This window comes from Pristis pectinata, chromosome 10 (genome assembly GCF_009764475.1).
Source record: "Pristis pectinata isolate sPriPec2 chromosome 10, sPriPec2.1.pri, whole genome shotgun sequence".
Lineage (NCBI taxonomy): Eukaryota > Metazoa > Chordata > Chondrichthyes > Rhinopristiformes > Pristidae > Pristis > Pristis pectinata.
The window spans coordinates 87432172-87451766 of NC_067414.1; the positions used below are offsets into that span (position 1 = coordinate 87432172).

General features: G+C 39.1%; 1 protein-coding gene across 2 annotated transcripts in view; it reads right to left on the reverse strand.

The window, feature by feature from the left end:
* nphp1 (nephronophthisis 1) overlaps positions 1-19595 on the reverse strand; it is a 68154-nt gene that overhangs the window by 19889 nt on the left and 28670 nt on the right. For both annotated transcript variants that reach the window (XM_052024647.1, XM_052024648.1), the window contains 9 exons: positions 15627-15675; positions 10167-10251; positions 9799-9893; positions 8777-8905; positions 7748-7822; positions 4029-4139; positions 3625-3707; positions 1051-1127; positions 875-968 (listed from right to left, as the gene is read on the reverse strand). In XM_052024647.1, the coding sequence (XP_051880607.1) occupies positions 875-968; positions 1051-1127; positions 3625-3707; positions 4029-4139; positions 7748-7822; positions 8777-8905; positions 9799-9893; positions 10167-10251; positions 15627-15675 (798 nt within the window). The remainder of the gene's footprint in view (positions 1-874; positions 969-1050; positions 1128-3624; positions 3708-4028; positions 4140-7747; positions 7823-8776; positions 8906-9798; positions 9894-10166; positions 10252-15626; positions 15676-19595) is intronic.

Genomic DNA, 19595 nt, shown 5'->3' on the forward strand with positions numbered 1-19595 from the left:
GATTCTACCACTCACCTCCACACTAGTATCAATTTACAGTAACCAATTAACTCATCGACCTATACATCTTTGAAGTGTCGGAGGAAACTAGAGTACCTGGAGGAAATCCATGTGGTCACAGAGAGAACATGCAAACTCCACAGAATCAGGACTGTGCCACTGTGTTGACAATGGATTTCAGCATTTTCCCCAATAATGGATGTTAGGCTGAGTGGTCTATAGATTTCCTGCCTCCTTCCTTGAATAGAGGTGATACATTTGAGGTTTCCAATCTGCAGGGAACTTCCTAGAATCTAGAAATTCTACAAAATCAAAACTAATGCACACAGTACATTGCAGCCACAGTTTCTAATACCCTAGAATGCAGGCCACCAAGTCCACTTGTCAGTCTTTATTCCCATAACCAGGCAAACCAATGGTAGTTATTGTTTTACCCTCTCTCGAGCCCTTATTTCCAAATATCATTGGGATGTTTTTTAGTATTTTCTACTGTGAAGACAAGCAAAAAATCTTTGTTTAAAATCTGTATCCTGATTATTAATTCCCCAGTCTCACCTTCAGTGCTCGCCTTGGTTTCTCTCTTCCTTTTTATTTTACACTTTTAGTAGCTTCTTAAAATTCTGACTTTAATTATTCACAACAAAAAGCATTGCTTACTAGTGTGACTAGGTATGGCCATGTATGTCTGGTGTAATAAGTATGCCTTGCTAGATAAGTATGCCTTGCTGGGGGTTAAGGGTTACAGGGAGAAGGAAGGAGAATGGGGTTGAAAAAAATAAATGACAGAGCAGACTCAATGGGCCGAATGGCTTAATTCTGCTCCTATATCTTACGGTCTTATGATATATGAAATGTCACAGACAGAAATACCTACTTCAGGTTATGTCTCATATAACCAGATGGCGACTTCAGCTTCACTAAGAGTTTAGGTTGCTTCCTGGACACCATAATCTGTTCAAAAAAGTTAGCTACAACAGCAAAGCAAAACAAGATTAGGATATAGTTGAAGGAATCAGAAATATCTGCAGAAAAAAAATAGATAAGCCCTACCTCTTCTAGAGAGTATTGGATCCACTTCCAAGCCTTTTTCATAAGGTGTTCCACCATTTAATACAATTTCATAGGTCCTATATGTCATGAAAAATAGAAAATATATAGAACAATGCATATATAAATATTTGGAGAAAAGAGAAAGAAAATACAATTATAATTATTAAATGTGAGAATGCTATCTATCAAAACACAAGATATTCATACAGCATATCTTACAAACCAAGATACTTTGTGGAAAAAGAGATAAGAATTAAGCAGGAAATGCAGAAGTCAAGGTTAAGAAAGATAACTTTTCAGTAGATTATTGAAGGATAGATTGGTAGAAGTGAATGACTGTGAACACAATAACCAACAGTGAATGGTCAGAAAAAGGATAAACAGCAGGGCAACAAAAATGATATACAATACAGTTGTGTTGTTACTTTTGCACTCACTGCCTATAAACAGAACTAAAAATTTTCAAATCTTTATGATCATTTAAAATAATTGTACAAAATGAGATTCTGATGGGAAAAGTGCTCCTCAGTCCATATTGTGGACACTAAAGAAAAAGTATTCTCATGGGATTTCTCTTCACATGCTCCAAATGCAAAGCAATGATGTGCAACAGATAGATTATACATAATATAATAAAGACACCAAGAAGTATTATATTTGATGATTGTAAATTAAACCTAATCCAAGTTTCATTTAAGATAAGGTAATTTTATTAGTCACATGTACATTGAAACACACAGTAAGATGCATCTTTTGCGTAGAGTGTTTTGGGGGCAGCCCACAAGTGTCGCCACGCTTCCAGAGCCAACATAGCATGCCCACAACTTCCTAAACCGTATGTCTTTGGAATGTGGGAAGAAACCAGAGCACCCGGAGGAAACCCATGCAGACACGGGGAGAACGTACAAAGTCTTTACAGATAGTGGCCGGAATTGAACCCGGGTCGCTGGCGCTGTAACAGCGTTACGCTAACCGCTACACTACCGTGCCTGCCCTATTTCTAGGTTCATTAAAGTTAAATAAACTTTCACATTGTACTCGAAGGTACCAAATTAAAGGAGACTCCTCAACATAAAAATGCATTTCTGGAAATGTCTGAAAATTATTGTTAATTACATCAGTATTAAGGGAAGCTGCTTTAATTTCATCAGCTGAATTATTGGTCCTGTTGAAGTGCAACCTACCTGACCTTTACAGCTCCCACCTTCCTCAGAACTGGTCCCATTGCTCTAAGAATCTCTTCAGACACACATTCTTCTAATTCCCTATTTTTGTATTCACTGGCGTATGTTGTTGAGAGTAATCTGCAGTATCTTTGATGTTCTGCTTCTTCACCTGTTTCCCCAATGCGATATTATCTCATAGGACCTCAAGTCTCTTTCCACCTATGTTGATGGAACTAATGTTTTATTATTTTAGCATTTGTTAATTTTATTTCAGGAGAATGTGGGCTTCGCAGGCTGAGCCAGCATTTAATTGCCCATCCCTAGTTGCCCTTGAGAAGGTGGTAGTGAGCTGCCTTCTTGAAGTGCTGCAGCCCTTAAAGTGTGGATATGCCGTTAGGGAAAATTAACAGCTTCTGGCTGTTCACCCATCCCCTCTAGAATATCCTGGACCCTGGCACAAGGGAGAGAACATACCATACCTGAGATCACACAGAACATCTGCTCACCTAACGACAGAATCCCCTATAAATATTGCTCTCGTTCTCTCTCCTCCTTCCCTGACACTGATAGTTCCATGCCCCTTATTGTGCTGAAGTCCCCAGAGAAACCTCTTTCCCCACTTGCATTCAGAATAGAACACTTTTCAGAAAGTAAGATGCCTTGAACTTGAGATCCTAGAGTTCATGCAAATCAGATAGAATGGAAATAGGCCCTTCAGCTCACCGAGTCCATGCCAACCATTAAGCACTCATTTACACTAATCCAACACCAATTCCATTGTATTGTCCTCACCACAGGATCCTACCACTCACCTATACATTAGGGGAAAATTTATAAAGGCCAAATGGCCTACCAATCACACAGGACTGGGAGGAAACCGGACCACTGTGAGGAAGCCCACACAGTCACAGGGCAAACGTGCAAACTCCACACTGACACGCCAGAGATCAGGACTGAACCCGGATCACTGAAGCTGTAAAGCAACAGCTCTACTAACAGCGTCACTTCCTGCACCTGTGGTTGTCCAGGACAGTTTCCACGTGGCATAGGATGTGCTTTTCACAGGTTTGAGGTGTCCTGCTAACGACTTTATTTATTAAGTTATCTCACTTAGCAGAAATAAACTGTTCAAAAACAAAAGCACTCAGCTACAACTCACTGACCAGCCAAGAAAGTTGAATCTAGTAGCAGCACTGTATGTAAGATCAGTACTCATGGTCAATGCATTTAATTAGGGCAAAAAAAAAATCTTTCAGATCCAAGGGGTATATGGCTCATGTATGTGAAATGCAGTCAAGCAGTTGAACAGCAGAATATTGCTAAGGAACCCAAAACTATAACAACTATGCACAAGATTAATATTTGCTTTTAGGTTTCTGAGTTAATATTTAACAAAGCACTATTTTACCTGTGGGGAATAGCAGTGCCATCAGCAGTAAAGAGTGGCAAAAAAACCCAGCCGCAGCTTAACTCCCCTCGGTGACCCGTTGACTAAAGCGTAAAAGAGATTCATTAAGAACAAGAGCAATTTTCTCTTTAATTTAGCTGATTTTTTCAAGTTTGATCATAGTGAGTTACAACTAAATACACTGACTTTATCAAAAGAAATAAAAGAAAGTAAATTAGAGGCTATGTGAATCCAAAAGGAAAGAAGTATCTCCTCTGTTATTTCAATTATCCAGATTATTCACAGGGGATATCTACTGCATTTCATAATGCATAAACATTTAAATGAATAAATATCCATTTTTATATTGCAAAGTGAGTGTTCTGGAGTTGCAATTATTTGTAAATTATCACTAGACAACTTACATTATAAATATAGGAAATGCCCACTTCAAACAGAATACCAATATCAGGAGACTGGGAATTTGACCTCACAAAACATTCACCATCCAACAGGCTGGGAAGTATACCTGTAACCTGTAACATCACAGAATATTAATAAACTCTTTCAATACAATAAGTATGAATCAAAAATATCTGTGGAAAAACAAAAGATATCAAATGGGGTCATCTACATTTACAATCAGTTTTAAACAAGATTAGTTTTCTTCCTTTATAAAGCAGAGATAAGACTTTATAATCAAAGATAAGCACGTTTATTTGCTATCACTGCACTTGCTTTGGAAATCTACCCAAATATTTAACATTCATAGTGGATATAGTACCAGAAGGAAACTGAAAATGTTCAATGCATTGCATATTCAAAAGCTTGCAGAATCACAGGGAAAATGTTAAGACACCGATGCATTTATAGCTCAAAAATGATGGCTTAACATTCATACACAGGCTGCAATGGGAAATTAGATTATACATCTTCTTATCATCCACAATAATGTTCTAATTATTCCCATGAGAAAACATCACAGGGCATAGCCTTTGTGAAAATTTTGCATAAGGGAACTGCTACAAATGCTGTGTAATTCTTTATATCCTTCAGGACATGGATAACTAAATATCATGCAAGAAGGATGTAGAATTTGCATACAAGGAGGGAATTGTACATTCATCAAATACAATGAATAGAATTTGCATACAAGAATGAAAATTGTATATTCATCAAATACAGTGAACATCCCAACATCAGTTTTGGCATCTTCTTCCCACTTTCATCCCCAGTTCTGTACCATGTTCACGAAGGTGACAGAAAACATTCAGTAAATTCAGTAGCTTCTACTAATACTACTGAGGTCTATACTAAAAGGGTATTGCAAATATCAAATATTGGCCCAAGCCAGGGTTTTTAATCTTAGAAGAATGGCAAACAGAACAATTGCTGAGTTTTTGATTTGAAGTACTGAGTTGGCTTCAGCTGAAAACAGCAACTAGCACTTCACATCTTCGCCTTAGTTCATTTTCAACTCTTTGCATTCTATGATTAAAAGTATTCACTTATATATCAAATAACCAGATGACAATGTATCTAAACAAGTGGGATAATCAGACATACCAGATCACCAATCTCCATTAGAATAACTGTGTCAAATGTCTTTTTACTATCAGAAGCTAAACCACTATTTGAGATAGGTGGTGCACCTAGGTTTTTGAACAGAAAAGCTGTGGCCAAGGATGGATCATAAAATATGATCACACTCACAAACTTGATTGGTGATATTTGTCGGCGGTTCCACTACAGGTAACTTGAAAGCCAAATTTAAGAGATTTGAATAGAAACCGTGGGAATGGTGGGCATGACATGGGAGGTTGTGAATCAGTATATATTGGATAGTGTGGCTGACTGTACTTGAAAAAGGCATCCAATATATGAAACATTTTAATTACTCACAGGCAATTTCCTCCCCAAGCCTTTCCACGCTCTTCCTTGAGACACTCAAAGCATACTTTGAACAATTTTTTGGCACATTTTAAGATCACCTTTCCTCCAGTGTTCAATTTTTACCTGATTATACTCTAGTAAAATGCCTCAGAACTGTTATAAAGTCATAGAATCATACAGCATGGAAACAGGCCCTTCGGTCTAACCCATCCACGCCGACTGTGTTGCCCAGCGAGCTCGTCCCATCTGCCGACATTTGTCCCATAGCCCTCTAAACCCCTCCTATCCATGTACTTATCTAGATGGCTTTTAAGTGTTGCTAATGTGCCCAACTCAACCAATATTCCTGGCAGCTCATTCTAACTATACACCACCCCTTGCATGAAGAAGCTGCCCCTGATGTCCCTTTTAAATCTCTCACCTCTGATCTTAAAGCTATGGTCTCTTGTTTTTAGCACACCTTCCCTGGGAAAAAGACTATATGCTTTCACCCTGTCTATGCTCCTCATGATCCTTACAGCTCTATCAGGTGACCCCCTAATCTCCTACGTTCCAGGGAATAAAGTCCTAGTCTTCGCAACCTCACCTTGTAACTCAGGCAACTTCCTGGTAAATCTTTTCTGCACTCTTTCTAGTTTAGTAACATCTTTCCTATAATAGGGTGACCAAAATTGTACACAATACACTGTTAAAATACTTCATGAATACTTCATGTTTTTTTGTTAATAAACACAAAGCCTGTAATTCAAGGATACTATTAAATTAAAACAGAAAATGCTGGAAGCAACAGGTTAAGCAACATTAATGGAAGAAGAAACAGAGTTAACACTACAGGATGATGAACCTTCATCATAACAGATCTCAGATTTCTGGCATCTGCAGTTTTTTTTGCTTTTAGAGCATTGAATACTATTTACTTATTATGATTTGCCTTATCAGATCCATGCCAGCTCCCAAAAGAACAATCCGATCAGTCCTATATCCCTTTTCTTATTACCCTGTAACATATTCCCTCTCATATGGCCATCAATTCCCCTTTGATTCTTTTGCCACTTACCTACATTAACGGGTAACTTACAGTAGCCAATTAACCTACCAGCATGTTTTTTGGGATGTGGGAGGAAACCTGGCAGAAACCCACACAGCCAGGATGAGAACATGCAAACCACACAGAAAGCACCCAAGGTCAGATTTAAACCTGGGTCCCTGAAGCTGTAAGGCAGCTGCTCTAACTGCCTGATGTTTACTCTTAACAATGAGTCAAACCTGAAATGCTGGTATTATATTCCATTGAAGCTCCTTTCTAAATTAAGCCAATAAAGAATAATCAGTAATTAATGAGTAATCTGGCATAACTTCTGGGAACATTACCCAATTATATTTGTTCTGTTATCCATGGCAATAATTGATTTAAATGATAGCTTTTAGAAATTAGGCTCCATACTGCAACACTGATAACAGTCGAGAAATCAAGCCAAGTGAAGCAATTTATTCAAAGCAAAATATCTGTTTCTGCATCTGAATATTTGAAAGGTAAATATTTGCAATTATATAGCATATCAAAAATCTCAAACTGCTTCACACGATGAATCATCTCAAGAGAGTAGTGACAGCCGACATTATGGAAATGAGAGATATCAGCCTGAAGATCCATCTCAAAATACACAAATATACAATAAAGCAGATGCTGAAACAAACCCAGAAAGTATTGAAAATACTCAGGTAGGCAATGTCTGTGCAGATAGAAACAAATTTAATATTTCAGGTCAATCACCTTTCATCAGAACCTGATTCACAACTGCTTCCCTCTCCACAGTAACGGCCCGACCCAGTATTTTCACCACTTTCTGTTTTTATTAACATTATCATGTCATATTGCTATGGTGCAGAACAGCTCCTGACCAACATAACAGCCACAAATGATGGCATTTTCACAAATTTAACAGCAAAAATGAATAACAATGACTCCATTGAAAGCTATTTTCTTGTATTTACTGAAACCTATTTTACATAGAAACAGTACATAAATGTGTCATTTGGTCCAACACTTTGGTGTTGATCCTTTATACCTACTGTAATCCTAACTCCTTGTGCTTAACTTGTTCCTAGATACCTTTTATTTGCTTTTCTTCAAACATGAATCCAACCCATTCTTTAATATTGATTGTCTCTGCTTTATCATTAGCTCACACAGTGCATTTCACAGCATCACAGATCACTGTTACAAACAAGTCACGGAAGGCAAACTTACTCTTGGAGAAAAGGTCCATGTTTTGGGATTCTTTGGTTGCCAAGTTGCTCTGATGGTATGTATATTGCTGAGAACCTGAAATACAGGAACAATGTAAGTAAATAAGGACTAATTATGTGTGTAAACTAAAAAAAACATTTTATTCTTTACTTTCCCCATTAAGCACGACAGCCTGTTGCACATATTTGTTACTGAGATGTGTAACTCTCCTGCTGTTACCTTACACATCTGTAAAGAACTTGCCAATGAAGTCCTTCTGGACCAGATCACTAAGGCCCTGCATGGCACCAAGGGCTTATGCAACATAAATCAGATCATGTGAATGAACCAAAACAATGCCCTATACACAAATCTGCTAAGACAGCAAAACCATACAGTGGCCCTGCCAAACTTAGAAGTTTTTCGAAGCTTTGAATTTCCCTTGCATTCATAAGCATAGAAAAACTATGACAAGTAACTTAGTTTAGCCTAGAAACTAGATCTCTTGGTATTGGCCTTAAATATATGTGATCCACTTTTGATTTTATCCAGAGTAAGCACAATCATGTTCAGGAAAAGTGTGCCATTCACAAAATTTACATGGGTATGCCTGACATTTACCTGGCTTCAGGCCTGCACACAACGTCATCACTATTCACGTAACCCATGTTTTTGATTGTGCCAACATAAATGGGGCTCAAAACACCTCACAATGATCACCATGGAACAACGTCATTCCAAACAGAAATACATCATGCTAGTTCGTTGCTTGTCTTGCTTTTTAAATAGAATACCCCCAGTAGTATAATAGAGCCTTAGTCATACAGCACGTAAACAGGACCTTCGGCTCTACTGGACCATGCTGACCAAGATTCTCATCTAAGCTAGTCCCATTTGCCCGCGTTTGGCCGAGATCCCTCCAAATCGTTCCTATCCATGTACCTGTCCAAGTGTCTTTTAAATGTTGTTAATGTACCCATCTCAACAACTTCATACCCTTTTGATTCTAAATTCTAACCGAACTCAAGGGCTTATCAGTATGTGACTTACCTTTAGACCATCAAAAAGACAGCAGCGAACATGTCTGCTTAGCACCTGGACACCAGACCCCGGCAAAGGAATCATTTTACAGCTCCACAGAGTAAACATCAGTTCTATGTGCGTCTTTCTCGGGCGGACCTGCCAGGGTCACATGAAATGAGAACCTCATATAGACATTTTACATTAATGCTCATTATTTACTCAATACTAAAACAGATGCCAGAAATTTAAAACAAGAACAGTAAGTGCTGTAAGTACTCAGCAGTTCAGACAGGACTTGTATGAGAGAAACAATTAATGCTTTAGCTCTTTCGTTCCAGTCCTAATGAAGCGTCTCGACCCAAAACTTCGATTGTCTATTTCCCTCCATAGATGCTGCCTGACCCACTGAGTTCCTCCAGCATCTTGTGTGTTGCTCCAGATTTCCAGCACCTGCAGTCACTTGTGTCTCCATAATGCTTTCGGGTCTTGACTTGTTCGCACGAAAAGTGGATGAAGAATGAAATAAAATCAAATATTATTAACACTACACTTCAAGAAAGTAAATGACATCCTTGTGACATAGCAGAGTTAAACACAATGCCAGGTGAATGCAGGGGAAAAAGGAACATGGTAGGAGCTACAGCTAATTCCAGTTTACTGCACATCCACATACACTTTAAAACAAAAAGGACACCACCAAACAAAGGACACATGAATCAAATCCCGAAGGTTTGTCTAATAGTAACTACACCTTCTGTCAGTGCTTTATCCTGGACAAGTATTGCTGCATTTTCATGGAGAATTTTTATGAAGACTGATTGTATCGACAGGGCACTGTATATTGATTGTATATTAGTGACCAGAGCTAAAACTATTAGAGACTAAAGACTAAATGGAATATGTAAAATGAAAGAAACTGTTTAAAGTTAAATGGGAAGGGGGGGTGGGTATTTGCAGGAGCACCACTTATTTGCCAAATGATCTTTTTTTGGCATTGTAACTTACATGCAGGGTCAAGGCATACAAATGAATAACTTAAGTATACATACACCACCATGTGCTTGGTCCCAGTGAAGGTCTTTAAAGTACAACTTGGATGGTGTTAACGTAGGCTGCAGAAAGTAACTCATGCGGAATTTGTTTCCTGTTGGGGAAAATACATAATGAGGCTATTTGTATGCTAATTATAATACTCTGCTATTCCTCAAGAAGTTTCTCGCAATGATTCTAGACTTTCTCAAACAATACCGTCACATCTCATCATGAAGGTGCAATTATTATTGCACCCTCATGACACAGGACAGTTTGCGTTCTTATTAGGATTCATTTTACATTCATACCTAAAGTAACATGATGCTACGGAATTAGTTAATATTTAAGTAATATTAATTAATTAGTTAATTTCAAACAAGATTACCTTCTGCTAATAGCTGTGCAAGAGTAGATGCTCTGAATCCTTCTGGAATGGCTCCCTTTTCCATTAGCATATCGACAGCAGTAATCTGATTAAATGAAAGGTTCTAGATTAAAATTATCAGATACAAACTGTAATGAACAATTAAATGGGGTGGCAGAAGTGACTGTGCTTCCTTCAACAGAGTTATTGTTCATGTGAGCAGGAACTGGGTTTAATATCTCTTCTAAAAGACGTGACATAACTAATAATACAAGACCCCAAGTACTACCATAACATGTAAAATTTGTCTGGCACCTTTAAATACAGGAGAAATATGCCACTTCATAGGACTGTAATTAATCATAGATTCATAGAACAGTACAGCACAATACAGGCCCTTCGGCCCACAATGTTATGCCAACCTTTAAACCTCACCTAAGACTATCTAACCCCTTCCTCCCACATATCCCTCTATTCTAAATTCCTCCATATGCTTATTGAGCAATCTCTTGAATTTGACCAGTGTACCTGCCTCCACCACCACCCCAGGCAGCGCATTCCATGCCCCAACCACTCTCTGGGTAAAAAACCTTCCTCTGATATCTCCCTTGAACTTCCCACCCATTACTTTAAAGCCATGCCCTCTTGTATTGAGCATTGGTGCCCTGGGAAAGAGGTGCTGGCTGTCCACTCTATCTACTCCTCTTAATATTTTATACACCTCTACAATGTATCTCCTCTCATCCATTAAGCTAAGTTATAAACTCATACGTACAAAGTCTACTCAAGTTTGTTGCTTATTACACATTATTGGACAATGAAAGTTTTGGGCATAAATAAATTTAAGTTATTAACAATGAAATCAGGCAAATGTTAATAAACTTGCGTAAGAAATAACTGTTTCATTTGATGTAATCAGATGACAGGGAATTATACTTTTCAAGCCATCTCCATTCAATACCCAAGTTAGAATGAATTGATTAGAGAACTATTTGGTAAAGACTGATGTCCTTACATGCAGGAGAGAACAAGACCAGGAAGAAAATTATAGGGACAAGTAATACTTTTGAACTGGTAGCTTTATAAATTATTAGTTTCTCTATAAATTAGTGACTAGTTTACTATTAGTGAATACAGAAAACAACGTACATACCCATCCGTAATTTGCATTATAATGTTTAGAGCGAAAAGCACAATTAAACAGATCTTTACACCAATACCATCTTTGAAATTGTTCTCAAATATCAGCATTAAAAAAAGGCTAATTCACGTGACTGCTAACTTCTTTGCCAGTCCCGCTTACCCACAGTACACACAAGCCACAACAAATTGTGTCATTGTAGTAGAAAATCATTACAAGTCTAAAAGTGTCAACGGTAACTCAGTATTCTAGTATCTGATCAAGTCTTTGGGTTCAAGCCCAACTCGAGACTTCAGCAGAAATTCTAGGCTGATACAGTGGCAAAGGATAGGTGCACAGTCGAAAGCACCTTCCTCCAGTTGAGGCATTAAACTGAGGTCATCAGCACTCTCGGGTGGATGCCAAACATATCCCACAGAACCCTGTCAAAGCAGAGCTGACCAAGGATCCCCAGTGCTTTGCTCAGTATTTGTCACTCAATATATGAAAAAAATATGATTTGCAGATCATCAGATTGCTGCTAGTGGCAGCTCACTGTGTGCAAGTTGTCTGTAATATTTTCTGCAGTGACTACAGGGACACAACCGGTGCTGTATAAATACAAGTCTTCCTTTAAAATTTTAGAGTTATATTTCTAATATGCAGCAAGAACACAAGATTAGAAATTTAGAAGTAAATTTCTAAAAATTAGCCTCAATTTATCTGTGGTGAACCAGCTTATTTTCCTTTCTCATCACATCATTCTCGCGCCTTGTAACCAGCCATTCAATTGCTCAATTGTACTGATTATGGAAATTAAAGTGCATTTCTGGTTCTAGTGCACCATTAACTCCCCCTGCTGCATACACCAGCCATAACAACAATTAAACCAACAAATAACCATCAAAACCCATTGTGTATCAGGGCTTAAATACAGAGTAAGGGTCACTTGGAAAAGGAACTGGAAATCCACCAGGTCACTATAGATCCACATCTCTAGAAAACAAAAGAGTAGGGAAAGCAAGCAAACAAAATCTCAAAAAAAAAATCAAGGAATTAAGGGTGAGATTTTCCACCAAAGGAGCTATGTAAGCTAATCATCGTCTCTTCTCCTCTTCAAATTTATAGTTTTTAAATGTTATCTCCAACCCAATGTCCACTGGTGGTAAAGTTTACTACAGTGTGTGTAAAAAGAATTCCAAATTTTCTTTTTACACCTCTGCTGGAAGAGTACATTTTCTTCACTTTTTGCCAACTAGTTCATTAAGTCATTCAAACTGTTCACTGAAAAAGAATATGTATTAGATGTGGGTTAAATGAAATCATTTGGATGCACTATGAAATCTTACTTTATTTGAGTTTATAACCAAACTTCCACTGGTATTCCTACCGTGCCATCCACCAGTCTGGTTAATATGTTGTTCATTATTGTGGCAAATTGTAAAATCATGAAAATAAAGAAAAGTTTTTCCTAACCACAATTGAACTTTGAGGATTAAATTAAATAACTTGTGATTAAATAGAGTACATAGTTATTTCAGACAAAGAATAACACTGGACTGTAGGTGAGGTGAAGAGGGAGCAAAGAGTTAGGGTTGGAGTAGGCTACTGCAAGTTGGAAAATGCAAAATATTTATTGAATGTCCTGCAGAATGTAATTGCAAACTTCCTTTAACAGGATTCACATATTCAGCTGGTTTAATTCATGGACTGCATTCCTCCGGGTGAGACACTCTATTTCATAAGGCTCGCACATAGAAGACAAATTCTGCCAGGAGGTCGGTGAACAGTGGTGTTCCACAGGGATCTGTTCTGGGACCCCTGCTCTTTCTGATTTTTATAAATGACTTGGATGAGAATGTGGAAGGGTGGGTTAGTAAGTTTGCTGATGATACAAAGGTTGGTGATGTTGTGGATAGTGTAAAAGGTTGCTGTGGATTACAACAGGATATTGATAGAATGCAGAGCTTGGCTGAGAAGTGGCAGATGGAGTTCAACCAAGATAAGTGTGAAGTGATACACTTTGGAAGATCGAATTTGAAGGCAGAATACAAGGTTAATGGCAGGACTCTTGGCAGTGTGGAGGAACAGAGGGATCTTGGGGTCCACGTCCATAGATCCCTCAAGGTTGTCACTCAGGTCAATTGGGTTGTTAAGAAGGTGTATGGAGTGTTGGCCTTCATTAGTCGGGGTATTGAGTTCAAGAGCCACAAGGTGATGTTGCAGCTCTATAGAACTCTGGTCAGATCACACTTGGAGTATTGTGTTCAGTTCTGGTTGCCTCATTATAGGAAGGATGTGGAAGCTTTAGAGAGGGTGCAGAGGAGATTTACTAGGATGTTGCCTGGATTGGAGAGCACGTCTTACGAGGATAGGTTGAGCAAGCTAGGGCTTTTCTCTTTGGAGAGAAGGAGGATGAGAGGTGACTCAATAGAGGTGTACAAGATGAGAAGAGGCATATATTGAGCACTTTTTCCCAGTGCAACAATGGCTAACACGAGGGGACATAATTTTAAGGTGATTGGAGGAAGGTATAAGGGGGATGTCAGGGGTAAGTTTTTTTTTACAGAGTGTGGTGGGTGCCTACAGAGATACATTAGGGACATTTAAGAGACTCTTAGATAGATACATGAATGATAGAAAAATAGGGGGCTATGTGGAAGGGAAGGGTTAGATAGATATTAGAGCAGGATAAAATGTCAGCACAACATTGTGGGCCGAAGGGCCTGTACTGTGCTGTAGTGTTCTACGTTCTACATGTTCAAACCCTGAGAATGGTTGAATGCTTTAAAGAAGCATGTGTGGTGGGGCGAAGTGGGTGAGAGGTGCTGGTGTATGGGCATTAATTGCACAGTAAGAGAGTGAAGTTTTTTGGGGATGGTACATGGTATTCAGGGCAGCTGGCAGTTATTAGGGCAAACAGATGACAATTGGGGAGTAGAAGAAGTGCAGATTGAGGAGGGAGTAGAGATTTTACTGAGCAGCTTATTGGGAAATACTGGGAACCTTGCAGCATCTCCTCCTGCTCCTTTTAGCCTAAAGCCACTTCTACCATGGATCTGACATAGCCAAATCTAGTGCCCAGATCAACACTGATTGGTTCATCGATTTATAATGTTCTGAGAGCTTCTAGCAAAGCCATGCTGCCCATGCTCAATACACAGTACATAGGAGGATTAATAATTAGAGAAACAAAGGAATGCAGATGCTGGAATCTAGATGAATAATACTATGATGCTGGAGGAAATCAGCAGGCCAGGCAGCATCTGTGGAGAAAAGCAGGCGGTCAATGTTTCGGGTCCCGACCCAAAATGTTGACTGCCTGCTTTTCTCCATGGATGCTGCCTGGCCTGCTGAGGTTAACAATTACTTGGAGCAAATCTTCTCATGTCAACTTTGTGAATTAATCCAAATCCAAACTGGTCAGTGAAGTCCTGCATAGAACCAAGGTCTTCAGGCTGTAAACAGCAACATATAGGGGGGCCAGAACAAGTTCCACCCACAGAAATACCCTGATAGCCAGTGAAGCAACAGTTCAGGCTTAATTTACTACCTAGAAAACCTTACACCTGTACTCTTAAAATTAAGAGGGTTCATCAGCAAGAAGCGAGAGAAGAAGAAAAGCCAGTTCAGTTCACCTTCCTAATCTATCTGTCCAACCCAATATTGGTTGGTGACCAATGTACAACCCTTGTGGAGACCAAGTTCAGTATTCACACTCAGCATTCAATACAGAAGTGTTGTGTGGCATTACCACCATATTAATGGAATCGATTCACAGAGTTCCACAATTCAAAACTTATTCATCCATAACCTGTTCACTAATTCTGCTTGGAATCTAGTAGGATGGCTCAGTTCCAGATCTGAATATAGCCGTGATTCAAACAAAGACAAAAGACCTGAATCCCAGAGTAGACATCAAGGCAGCATTTAGCAACCTAAAGCACCAAGGGGTTTCAGTAAAACAGATCAATGCAAATCAAGATACAAACTGTTCACTGGTGGAATCACATCCAGCACACAGTCACAGGTGTTTACCTGAGCAGGGACCCAAGTCCAATCATCTTCAGCTATTTCAATACGACCTTCTTTTCTTCAGGTCAGAAGTAGTGATGTTGCCTGACGATTGCACAATATTTAGTTCCACTGCAACTTATCAGATGCAATGAGATAAATTGCCAGATAAATGCCTGCAACTGACACGTGATGAGGTTCCAATTTCAACAGCTTTGATTGAGTGTTTATCCAAAAATATAAAAACTTCTGCTATATAAACCTAAATTTGCTCATGTGCAAAACCACCAATGCAGAAGATTGCCTACACATCTGAAAAGAAATTAAAAATTATAAAATCTGCTCACCTCTGAAACAACTTTTTTGACAGCCAACCTGTGTGATCGTGATTCTTCACTGTAGAAATAACAATTCTGTTAATATCTTTAACACAACCTGTAAATCTACTATACAGACAGCAAAATATACTGAGGAGACACAAGAGACTGCAGATGCTGGCATCCAGAGCAAAAAACAAACTGCTGGAGGAACTCAGTGGGTTGGGCAGCATATGTGGAGGCAAAGGGATAGGACTGATGCAGGGTCTTGACCAGAAATGTCAACTATCCCTTTGCTTCCACATATGCTGCTTGACTAGCAGTTTGTTTTTGCAGCAAAAACAAGGGTTGTTTGTAAGTGTAACACTTAGGGTGTTTGTAAGGAATCTAACAGGAAGTTTGGAAGATAAGTTAGATGGACCAATTGACTTAGCCAACATTGATACATGACTAATTGTTTAGAAATCTGACTCTCCTTTTGCCCTGTGAGTTGAGGGCAAACTTCCTTTTTAAAAAAAATAGAAAGTCATGTGAACTGTCAAGAACACAAACCCCAAAAGAACTTTTTCCAAAAAAGACTGATAAAAAACACAAAATGGATTTCCTTCTTCCATCTCAGTAATTGAATGTCACTTTGGGTGGTGACTGTTCCAGATGATCAAAACATTGCAATCATTAACTGGTTGTGGTACTTAAAATTCCATTGTCGCACAATGGAGGGAATAATCAAGAACTCTAGCCTGGAAATTCATTCACCAATGAAAACATACACTAAAATGGCACAGCACGGAAGATTGTGCCAGTTTCTCCCAGTCATGTTAGCAGACTGCTTAAAGAAATGGCGACAGAGACACAGGAGAAGGCAACCTTGCTTTCAGGTGGTAGTAGTAGAAAATGCCCCGATTGGCTAGAAAATTTGTTAAGCTTTAAAAATGCTAAGTGGCAGTTGCTCATTTTTCTTTGTGGTATTGGTGAAGTATTATGATAGGGAAGAAAGTTTGATGAGCTCCTACCATCTATTCCAGTGCTGTATTATACCAATGTTGGCATAATACTGCAGTGCAAGTTCAGGGTGCTTAATGGTGATGACAATCCTACATTCCAAATGACAACCAGTGTCTTTGTAGCTGTATTCATAGAGTATCTTTGGAGTTGCAGAAAGCTTCTTTTGCAACCAAAACATCTCTTATGTCTGATGGAACAGCTTTGTGAAGTAACATTTATCACCGCAGTATCTGCGTGCAATGATATAACCTTTCAGTGCCTACTGATCACCAGGATGCTGCTGTTGTTCGAGCTGAGGAGTGTGTTGGTTCAGAAGTTTTTGATTCATTTACAAGATATGGGCTTTATTGACGGAGACAGTATTTATTGCTCATCCTTAATTGCTCTTAAGATGGCCATCTTTGTGAATTGCTGCAGTTCACCTGGTAAAGATGTTGGGTAGGGAATTCCAGGATACAGACCCAACTACAATGAAGGAACGATGATATGTTTTGATGTTCCCTGGCATTCGCTACCATCATCCCTCTTAGTGGTAGAGTTCACAGGCTTGGGAGGTACTCACAGAGTATCCAAGGGTATCCTGCTGCAAGCACAACCCAACACTGCGAGTTCTGAGCTAGTGGAGTTTGGTCCCTTCTTCTTTCTCCTCCTGCTGTTGACGCATACTAGACAAACATTCTACCTCATAATAATCAGACTGTGGAGAATGCAGAGGACTATAACAAAGTGCATCTCCCTGACTGGATATTACTGTAGGATGCCCAATAACTAGTTTGGGCAACAAATTGAATATTGAGGACCCGGGCAGTAATCTCTAACTTGCACCATGTGACCCCACACCTGCAGTTGTATTTCTACTCTCCTACATGATTGCATGCCCAGACGAAAATGATGAGCTAAGAATAGAGGACATCACCTTTATTTGGCATGACGATTTAAATATGTCATTCAAGCAACTGTCGAGAATGAATTAATGAATCACATAACTTTTCTAAGCATAGAATTATGGGGTATTGAAGGTCAGATCATCTATAGAGAGCGATACCCAGCAAAGTTGACAAACGGTTGATGTGTTGAACACAGAGTGCAGACTTACTGAATTGCTGAGAACCCAGCAGTCTAGGAATATCTGGCTGACTCCTGTTCCCTACTTAAAATGGAGATGAATTTCCCTTCCATTACATAGAAAACATCTACGTCATTGCATATGTAGCCATATTCTGCAAATTGTGTCATATACATCTGTGCTGCAATCTGGAATGATCCTGAGGGTGAGCTTAGTTCTGGAGTGACCTTCAACTCTAAAGACAGAGCAGTTCAGGCAGACATACAAGGCTGAAACATGGCTGAAGGTGTCAGATCTTTGTCAACACTACTTTTGAAAACCAATGTCTCCAGAAGCCTTGTTTCTTGGACAAATTAAAGGAGTATAGTTCATGCAAGATTCAAGTCTCCCTCTCATTCAGTTTCCCTGAGAAGGATTTTCTCTTTTGGAAATTCTCATCCTCCTCCCAATTGTTCTTAAGTCCCAGCAGCACCAAAAATAATTCATCCATTCTTTTTCTTCAAAGAGTTCACCATCAAAATGCCCTCATGTACCCAGAGACACTGCAGCTCTCCGACCTCAATCAACTCAGAAGAGGGAAACCAGAACCTAATTGCAGATTGAGTTGCTAGTAAAATGTTAACTTGTAGGAGCAAAATGTAAAAGGTTAACTTACAGGTTGAGTTGGTAGTAAAGAAGGCAAATGCAATGTTAGCATTCATTTCAAGAGGACTAGAATATAAAAGCAAGGATGTAATGCTGAGGCTTTAGAAGGCGTTGGTCAGACCACATACGGAGTACTGAGAGCAGTTTTGGGCCCCACATCTAAGGATGTGCTGGCATTGGAGAGGGTCCAGAGGAGGTTTACAAGAATGATCCCAGGAATGAAAGGGTTAACAGATGAGGCACATTTGATGGTTCTGGGCCTATACTCGCTGGAGCTTAGAAGGATGAGGGGGGATCTCATTGAAACCTACGGAATATTGAAAGACCTGGATAGAGTGGACGTGGAGAGTAAAGGGGGAGTATAAAAAGCTGGAGGGAAGGGGTGAAGCAAGACCTAGCAGGTGATATACTGGCTATCTCCGCCTTTCTTTCTAGTCCAGATGAAGGGTCTCAACTCAAAACATCAACTGTCCATTTCTCTCCTTGGATGCTGTCTGACTTGCCAAGTTCCTCCAGTGTTTTTTTGTGTTATTCCGGAACCTAATATATTCACTGGATAATTTAAAATCACACATTTTTGGAAGTAACTATCAACACAATAAAATTACACTACTGGACTGACAGATCTATGCTGGTCCCAAAATCTAATGACTATCAGCTGTCAAACACCTCAAATATCCATTCATTTTTCCATTATCTGCCTCCCCTTCCTTCAATAACTTTTTTTTTCCAGGCTGAATCTACATATCCTGTAGAAACTTTGAATAAAAAAAGGTTTGATTTGATGCTTTCGTGAATAGCAACTATCTGAATTCTAATTCCCCATGCCTTCCTCTCAAGAGGATAGTCAATTTACTCTTTAGTTTTAAATTAGGTAGGGAAAGATTTGCATTCAGATAGCACCTTTCATGGCCTCATGATCTTTAATATTGTACATCACAACTACACAAGTTTCTTGTAAGTAAATGCTGCCACCAATTTGAACATGTTTGCATTATTTTAGAGGCACTGAGTCAGAGAGAGATGCAACATGCAAAAGGGCCCTTCAGTCCACTAAATTCATGCCAACTATCAACCACCCATTTACACTAATCCTATATTAATCCCAATTATTTTTATTCTTCCACATTCTCATCAATTCCCCAGATTCTACCATTCACCTACTCACTAAGGGCAATTCACAGTGGCCAATTAACCTACCAACCTGAACATCTTTGGGACGTGGGAGGAAACATCTTGTTAGATGTGGGAGTTCTGGGAGACCTCCAGTCTCCCTGATAGCT